This window comes from Triticum aestivum, chromosome 4A, assembly GCF_018294505.1.
Source record: "Triticum aestivum cultivar Chinese Spring chromosome 4A, IWGSC CS RefSeq v2.1, whole genome shotgun sequence".
Lineage (NCBI taxonomy): Eukaryota > Viridiplantae > Streptophyta > Magnoliopsida > Poales > Poaceae > Triticum > Triticum aestivum.
The window spans coordinates 742493693-742502938 of record NC_057803.1 but is presented as its reverse complement, the minus strand read 5'-3'; the positions used below and the strand labels follow the sequence as shown (position 1 = coordinate 742502938).

At 43.6% G+C, this 9246-nt stretch overlaps 1 protein-coding gene across 1 annotated transcript; it reads left to right on the top strand.

Annotated features, from left to right (window-relative positions):
* Positions 1-290: 290 nt before the first annotated feature.
* On the top strand, positions 291-3216 carry LOC123083548 (uncharacterized). The gene is made up of 3 exons (XM_044505567.1): positions 291-502; positions 2865-2956; positions 3055-3216. The coding sequence occupies exons 1-3, from the start codon at positions 320-322 to the stop codon at positions 3155-3157; spliced, it is 378 nt and encodes a 125-aa protein (XP_044361502.1). The 5' UTR covers positions 291-319; the 3' UTR covers positions 3158-3216.
* Positions 3217-9246: the final 6030 nt, after the last annotated feature.

Genomic DNA, 9246 nt, shown 5'->3' with positions numbered 1-9246 from the left:
AGTCGAGCAGTATCTCATAAAAAATATGAAGTATTATTGTATTTTATTTTATTTTTAAACACAAAACAAACAAAAAAACGCAAAAGGAAACAAAGTGAAAAATGAAATAGAAGGCAACAAAAAAGGAAAACAGATAAAACATGGAAAACAAAGAATGAAAAGAAATAAAGTCGCACAAATAAATAAAAACTAAAGAAAAATAAAACCAAACATAAAACCGAGCGAAAAAAGATGAGAGAAACCCAAAGCATCGCTCGGCCCATGTATATTCCTTCCACGAGACCGACAGAGTTGGGCAGGCCGCGAAGCATCGCAAGCCATGGCGCTGCGAACCCTGGCGGCGAGGGTGCGGACTTCCGCCGCTGCGCTCTGCCTCCAGACGCCGGCCCTCGGCCTCTCCCCTCCACCCGCCGGCCGCCCCAACCTCCACTCCGCCGCCGCCACCCGCCGCCTGCCCCATCCGGTCGGCGGCCGTCCCTGCCTCATCTCCAGCAGGAATCTGGTATGTGACATTACTCTCACATCAGAGCCAAGGTTACATTCAGAAAGCATCAAACTTGGCAGACTAGTCGGCAACTCGATCGGCATACTCAGAGCCAAGATTACTTTTTGTGAAACTCATCCTCAGAAGCATCGTATTTGCCACACACCTCACATAATTCACCTGCAACAGTATTCCTCTTGTATTTGTTCTGCTTTAATTTGTAGCTGCTGCTAGCTTGTAGGCGCTTTGGACAGTAAAATTCCCATCCTTTTCATATGTCAAGCCACAATCGATCTTCGGAAGCATATTTAGGGAGAGGTTACATCCGCATCGAAAGTTTGGAATATCTGTCTGATCCATTGAATTTTATCCCATGAATTAGTGCCTGGAATCATGAGTTGGTTAACCCACCCCAGTCTAGATCTTCTCTTGAACGGATGCCTTCCTGGGACTCCTGGGCAACCAATTGTCTCTCTGAATTTGGATATTATTCTTACCATCACCTACTCTCCATGTCAGTCCTTGATTTACGAGTTCATATGAACTTCTTTAGCTGGATGGAAGATGAACTTTTCTGACCAGTCACTACATCTCTTACCAACATGGTCCAATGATGGTTGGAATTTTCCAGCCTTCATCCTCCGCTCCGGAGTAGGAAGGCCCAAGTATTTTCTCTCAAAGGTGACTGATTCCACACCCATGACATCTCTGATCTTCTCCCTAGTTTGTTCCCCTCTGAAATTTCGCCAAGGCTTGTTGGATTACATGAGCCTGCTCCACGGTTGCTTTGGAAAACAAATGGGAATCATCTGCAAATAGAATGTTAGAAATACCCAGGCTGTTCCGAGCCACTTTAATAGGGAGCAAGCTACCACCAGCACCTTCTTTGTTCAGAATGCTCGTCAGAACATCCGCCACAAAGACAAACAGGTATGGACTTAGAGGGTCTCTTTGCCTCGGCCCCCTAGATGGATTGAAAGGTTCAATGAGTTCTCCGTTGCATCGGACCGTATACCTAACAGAACTGACACACTTCATAACCCAATCCACCCATCTCTGATCAAAATCAATCTTTGTGAGAGCTTCCCTTAAAATCCACCCTGTCATAGTCGTTAGCTAGGCCCAAGCTTATACCCACAATGAGTGTTGTGCTGGTTACTGCTGTGTTGAATTTTATGAAAGCATTCAAACACAGTAATTGTGTTATCCATGAACGAATGTACTCTGGGTCTCCGATATAAGCTCACCAAGCAAGGGGGAGGGGGGGGTCATTGCAGAGGCTAATGGGGCACCTGGAAGCACAATTACGCTATCATTAATTCCTTCTGTTATAACCCCGCCCATGAATAATCTCTGCATAGCACGCACAACCTCGTCTTTTAGGGTGCTCCAGTTCCTCTGAAAAAACCTCGCCGGGAAACCATCTGGCCCTGGTGCTTTAAGCGGCCCAATTTGAAATAGTGTGTCACCTACTTCCTTATCCAAGAAAACTTTGTTAAGGATGCATTCATTTCTGCACCAACCGTTCTCCGTGAGGAGCTCAATGACCTCGTGTGGAACCACACCTTCATCCTTAGCATACAGTTTCTTAAAACAAAGTCAATAGTTAGCTTCTATATCTCCACCTTCTCCTCAACCCAATTGCTCTTACCATCTTTCAGTCTAATAATGAATTCCTTCTTTTTCCGCCAAGTAGCCTTTCTTTGGAAGTACCCTGTATTTCTGTCGCCCTCGTTCATCCAGTCAACCCTTGACCGTTTACATAATTTCCTCCCTAAGCAGCGTCTCATTCAACTCCGTCGAGATTTCCTTGCTTCTCTTCTGATTTTCGGCCGAAGGCGGTTGCTTCCAAATCTTCCCCAGCTCACTGCGAAGTAATTTAGTTTAAACTGTTTTCTAACTGAACCAAAATCCATATGGGGAACCGCCTGCTGCATAGCCATGAGTTTGGTCTACAGGCCAACATTTTTGGAAACTGAATTTACCCCCACATTAGCTAGCTCATATAAGGAAAAGTGTGTGTCTTCCTTTTCTACTCCTTCTCCCAAACACAAGCAGCAACGTCAAGTGGTCAGACCCGGATGAGATTAAGTGATGGACCCTAGCATTTTGGAACATTCCGGCGATGCTATTGCTACCCCTCTGTCAAGCCTTGCGTTAATGTTGTCATATCGGAACTGCTTATTGTCGTATGTCCACTCTCCAGGACTGTGATTTGCAAATATGTTTGTTGTTATATTCTTATTAAGTCAACTGTCGCTGTTTTCTACCAGCTCAAAGATTTTGTAGTAAGAACTCAAAAGGAAATAAATCTGGGTTTAGCAGTTTTGGCTCCTAATTAATATTGGTTTTCACTCATATTGGTGTGTTGATGAATCAGGGGGGTTCTCCAGCTGAAGACGCAGCTCGGAAGATGGTGCTTGAGTATGCTGCCATACTTGAACGCCTGGAGAAGAGTCACGAAAGGTTCAAGTAAGAATTATTCTTTTCATTCAAGTTTCTTATTTCTATTATAATAATGATGTATTATCATACAGATCAACTAATGGTGTTCTTTTTTTCTTTTGAAGGGCGCACGTTGGATTAATGGAGAAGTTTGGCAAGGTTCTGAAGTGGTCGTTGGCTTGCATTATCCCTGTGCCTTTGGTTTACACCATTGCGGAGTATTATTAGGATGAAGAGGAACTGGCCCTTGTGATTTGAACTGGGTTATTTAATATGTATGGTCTTTATCATCAGTTGTACTATCACACTACTTAAATGTGTCATGGTTTTGCTAGGTGCATCATCAAAAATGCCAAGCGCCACTAGGCATCAGACTACTGATTTTTGCTACTTATCAGACTAGTGTGTGGCCATCCGATTGGAAGCACACACGCCGTTGGATCTGCTAGCAAAACTCCCCCGCGTGAGTCAGTTTGCATGCATGCTTTTTCACTAATTGCCATTATATTATTTCCTAACAACTTCTTCCCCAAATCCAGGCATGGTTAATTAAAGATATTTTATCCAATCGTGAGGACCATTGCTTCCTAATTAGGACCGGTGCTTCCTTATTTGTTTCCAAACTTGAGGACCATTGCTTCCTAAACAGGATCGTTGCTTCACAAAATTTTCTATGCTTCGTACAAAATAGAATTGTTGGTTCCTAAAATTTTCTTTGCTTCGTAAGAAGTTTTCAGCCATATGAGGATTATTTTTGTTCGGTTCCTTCGCTATTTCAATCGTGAGGATCTTTGCTTCCAAAACCTTAGTTTGGTTTCCCTTCTTGTTTTGGACTGTCTTTTTATGTGTTTCGATCAAATTTCTTCCATAAGGTTGCACAAAAACTGTAGATTGCATTGTTCGAGACTATTTCATGTTAGTAGTTGTGTCCAGTGTATTTTGTTTAAGCAGACAACATATGTTTCATGCGACCAAAGAATTGTTCGGGTATATCGGTGATGTGCTTCCCAAAAAAGTTTTGTATCAAACATTGCATAAAAAAAATAGCACTTGCTTCCGAAGAAAATAAAATTTGCTTCGCAGCAATTCCGAAATTGCTTCCATAGAAGTTGTTTCAAACAACATGAGTACATCGTAGGGTTAGGTTTTTTGTCATCTCGACACAATAATTCATAAGCATCATTATCTCCACTAACTAAAGAATTGCTTCCAACAAAATAGCAATATGTTTGCATCAAAAGAGAAGAATAGTTACCCTACGAAAATTACATATGCTTCAAAGGAATTATAGAGTTGTCCGCAAAGAACAAATTGCTAATGACAATTATTTTTTCAACAAAAAACAAGAACAAAGCATACACCATTATTTTCACCCTTGCCTCGCAGCATCGTATCATGGAAGAGCTCCACATGTAATGCTAGTTTGTCGCCGACAAGGGATCCGCCCGGACAAAGAGTGGCGCCTCACCCCGGTGGTTCCCTTCGCGCGTCTCTTCATCTCCATGCTTGATCCTGCTCCAGTGTTCATCCCTCTTGTCCATGCTAGGCCCTTCATTGGTAATCAACAAAAATGTATTCAATTTAGGCATCATCATATTCTCATGAACATTAGAATTGTTACCAAGAAACGGAAGTACCTGCTAATTCAATTGGCGTGCGAGCTCTAGTTATTGGTCCAGTATGTATAGAAACATGGGTTGTGGGTGTAACAATGGTATTGATGTCCTCATCAATTTCTCTCCATCGTTTCACATATAGCCTTCATTGCAACAATATCTTCACTACACTTGTCATTCTCCAGAGCCGATTTTATCATAATCCTTCGCAGCGTGCACTGCTTGAAGAGGGTCAAGGCATGTCATGTTGATTGCTGAAGCACTGTTGTAAAAGCCTGGGATCGATCATGCACTGGGTTGTCTGCTCCATCACTATTTTGAAGGGAACAGAAGCTAGGCAAATGGAAGTTTGCAGCAAGGGTGAAAGCACAAGTGATCGATCTCAGTGGCAAGTAAAACCAGACAAAATTCACGACGCCAACTTTGCCAGAAATACATCATGATCATGCCCGTCAAAACATGAGTGAACATGCAACACACAACACGAACAAAGAAGAAGAAAATCTCAATACAACGAGTAGCATGAAATTTCCCAATTTCCCACTTTACCATGGGATGAAAAACGTCACAACTTAGTGTTGAACAGTCAGCACAACTTAGTGTAGGACCGGCATAACTTAATTGATGTGGTAACTATGGTAAATGATGAGCTTCTAATAACAAATTAGCAACTACAGTACCACAACATTGCATGATTGTTCATTTACCCACTTGATTTTACCAGTCTCGAAGAAAGAGACACTCATATGCCAAAACATATGTGTAACAGTTTAAATTTGTACTCGATACAAGGTGTGGAATGTTGAGTAAGTGGCCAGAAAAATATATTATGTGAGCTACATCATAATCAACAAAATCTGATGAAGCTTCATAAATAGGCTTGGTTTCCGAACAGCCTAGAAGTTGATCATTATTGTTAGAATTCAACTAGGAAAATACTGGTCATGGTCAGATGCACGGCTCAATCAAAAGTTCAATCCCCGCAAAAAAAAGTTCAACAACAACAACAACAACAACAACAACAACAAAGCCTTTAGTCCCAAGCAAGTTGGGGTAGGCTAGAGGTGAAACCCATAAGATCTCGCAACCAACTCATGGCTCTGGCACATGGATAGCAAGCTTCCACGCACCCCTGTCCATAGCTAGCTCTTTGTCGATACTCCAATCCTTCAGGTCTCTCTTAACGGACTCCTCCCATGTCAAAATCGGTCGACCCCACCCTCTCTTGACATTCTCTGCACGCTTTAGCCGTCCGCTATGCACTGGAGCTTCTGGAGGCCTGCGCTGAATATGCCCAAACCATCTCAAACGATGTTGGACAAGCTTCTCCTCAATTGGTGCTACCCCAACTCTATCTCGTATATCATCATTCCGGACTCGATCCTTCCTCGTGTGGCCACACATCCATCTCAACATACGCATCCCGCAAAAAAAAGTTCAAAACAGGAAATTAGGAACACACGACAAACTTAAGAGTGCTTAGTCTTAGCTACAGACGGAATCATTTTGATCGCTTCACTTAACAAAATAAAGAAATAATTATGTTCACTAGATCTAGTAAGCTGCATACTGTTAAATCCGTTTCATCAATGACACTAACATCTCATTACACTCTACATATGCAGCATAGAAATAGACCATCAGCAATATTCTGTTACTGTCACAAAAATAAGACATCATCACTATTTGGCATAGATGGATACCAAGTCCTATATTGAAGATCTATCTGCTTGACAGAAATGGAAATAAAGAGCAGAAAATGCAAATAATTCTAAACATTGATAACGTAGCTCACATTCAGCCGACACGAACAGATAACAACTGACTACAGTAACCAGTGCCACATAAAAGCGAATATATTTAGTTGACTAGATAATTCATATAACTAAGCATTGCCCATTGGACGCTTCTCGCTTTCAAAACCTCTACCGTTAACCAACATTGTTCAACGCCACAAAACAGCAGCACCCAGAGAGCATAACTTGGAATGCTAGGAGGACATATCCAAACCAATGCCACAGGACTAGAAGAGTGACTTCTACAAAAGGCAACTAATACCACGCCAAAGACATGACACAACGCCGACTTTTCAGTGATCATCCGAGAGCCAAATCCCCAAATCCGCAAAGCAAGGAATAAAAGGTAGACCGCCAGGAAATCTCCAGAAGTGCACATATGATGCACTTGCCCGCTGTCCATATCGTATGACAAATTCACCTCCCTCCAATCAGTAAGGAAAATCGCATTATGTTCTGGATGAATTGCAAACATATCATACTTATGGGTCCCATCCTCTTGGTCGCAATCCTCCTCTTGGTCGGGCTCCGTTTCTTCAAAGAGATCCAGAACGGCGACTGTATGCTTTAGGGTCCACTCCTCAGTAGCATAATCCTTGAGCACCCACACAGCGAGCACGTAGTCAAGAGGATTCATAAACCAAGCATGTAGGAGTCCTTGAGAGCACCCCAACGAGCTATAACCAGGTGTGGCTCCTATCGTTTCTTCCGGGAGATGAATTTCTCGGCAAACCTCCCCCTCAATGTCCACTGCAGCTATCAACGGTTCATCGATAAACAAATGCAAGAAATGCATCATGCCATTCATCAAGACGGCGCATTCCGGAACAACGGCGGGATACGGACAGTTATCCCACCCACTGCTCGGAGTCCATTGTCCGGTTTCCCATGAGTATACCGCCAGAACATCGTCCGTCTCGAGGAGGGGCACAAACACCACAAAATGAGACGGGGCGGCGGGGTCGAAAACCAGGAAGGGATACATCAGCTTGAAACACTCGGTGTCTTCACCGTCTTCGTCCAGCCATTCTATAGGAGGCAGCACGGTCCACTGCTTGGTCATCGGATTGCACACGACGAAATCGCATTCATCTTGTTCGGATTCCGATTCCCAGCATTTGCAGAGGAGGAGGCTGGTGGAGCATTGCTCGAGCTTGATTCTTTCGTAGCTCTCGCGCAGGAAAGGGAGCGACGCGTCGACCAGCGGGCGTCCGCCAGACAAATTGTCGAAGCAGAGGCCGCAGGCCAGGTGGTTGTGGAAGAATCCGGAGAGGGTCTGTGACGCCGTCTTGATGATTTTGGGGTCGGAGCAGAGCTTGAGCCACTGCTTGGACACGCACTTGAAGCGGCAGAGCGACCTGTACGGCAGCCGCGCCAGGATCTCGACGAGGGGGCCCTCGGAGAGGATCGCCGCCGCCGCCGCCGCTGGCTGCCTCTGCCTCGGAGAGGACCCAAGCAAGAAAGGTTAATTAGGCTCCCGGCAGATTCCCTTCCATGAACCCAGAAAGAAACATTGATTGGAGGACGAGGTATGGGGAAGACCTGAGAATCCACGGCGGGGAATGGCGGCGCAGGACGGGACTCGTCGCGGCGGCGGATCGCCGGCGGGTTGCTCTGCTCCTTTGCCGTGCGGCCATGCTTGCTTGCTTCTCCACCCCCTGGTGGCATCGCGCTCCTCGTGGGCTCGTGGATCCGCGCCTGGAGGCCCTCGTGGGAGCAGGTTCCGGAGCTCGCCGGAACTCTAGCTAGGGTTTGGAAACCGGAAGGGCAAGAGCGGCGGCCGCGGCTCGATGGCCTTGACGATTCTTCCAAAATTCTGCCGAGATAACCGCCGTATGTATGTACTTCAGAAAAGTACCCATCAAAGTAGTCATCAATAATTCCTGCCAATGTCATGCTATACCATCAAGAGATTTAATATACTATGTAAATGAGCTATCTTGATATCTTAGGGTCTGCAACCCCAAAGTAAGATAAACGTAGAACAAACTATCCTGGTGGGTGTACCCAAATGTGTTCTCTTCTGCCGTCCATAGAAGTAAGAGACCAGCAAAGAATTTCAAAGCAATAGTTGTTATAAGAAAAGTTAAAAATGTCCAAGCATAAAAATTTGTCTACTACATCACAGTAACACGAGAATATTGATCAAGACTTCTACAATAACATGCAATTTTTTTGGAACCATTTAATAGTAGGTTTTGGGTCTAGTAGTAGGGTTTGTGAGTTGGAGTACAACAAATTTACATCAGATGTTTTTCAAAGAGACAAATAACATCCAACAACAACTACTCAGGATAACAAAAAGGATAATAATTTTCCATGACAATGAACACGACTGTGTACCTTCTTTATTTGCCCTCTATTTTAAGAGGAAAATGCTGAAAATACTTCAGGATTTTTATCACCACCTTTCTGAAGCCAAAGAATCTGGACATCCACTATCTTCTAATGCACCTTCAGAAGTAAGTAGACTATCATAATAACCTTCTCTGTGAGCTCCAACATCAGGAACATCTTGTTTCCAACCATGAAAAGAAAACGCCCCAATAACACCTAGAACAAAAATAAAAGAACCCCAATAATAATACAGATCTTGTTTGCTGAAGACAATCTCACTATACAAAATCTGAGGAGTTTTATTAAAACTCAGCCATATGCCTTTCCCCAAAATAATAGTATTTCATATGAAAAGACACATAACTAACAATATACAATGATTTGCATTTGCTAACTACTATAATGAGTTGTTTGCAACACCGTGCCATCTCCTACAGAGTGAATCCAGTATGTTCAGAAGGCAAAAGCAAAGAGATAAAAACTACCAATGCATATGTTTGAAAAGTGATTTCCTTATAAGATGAGATCGTCGTTGGACTTCCAATCAAAGCAATTCATAGGATCAACA

What these genes read in the sequence shown, in the direction of transcription:
- LOC123083548 (XM_044505567.1), top strand. Translation starts at nt 320, where the DNA reads ATGGCGCTGCGAACCCTGGCGGCGAGGGTGCGGACTTCCGCCGCTGCG. An exon ending in TCATCTCCAGCAGGAATCTG is followed by an intron (nt 503 to 2,864) that starts GTATGTGACATT and finishes TTGATGAATCAG; the next exon opens with GGGGGTTCTCCAGCTGAAGA. An exon ending in AAGAGTCACGAAAGGTTCAA is followed by an intron (nt 2,957 to 3,054) that starts GTAAGAATTATT and finishes TTTCTTTTGAAG; the next exon opens with GGCGCACGTTGGATTAATGG.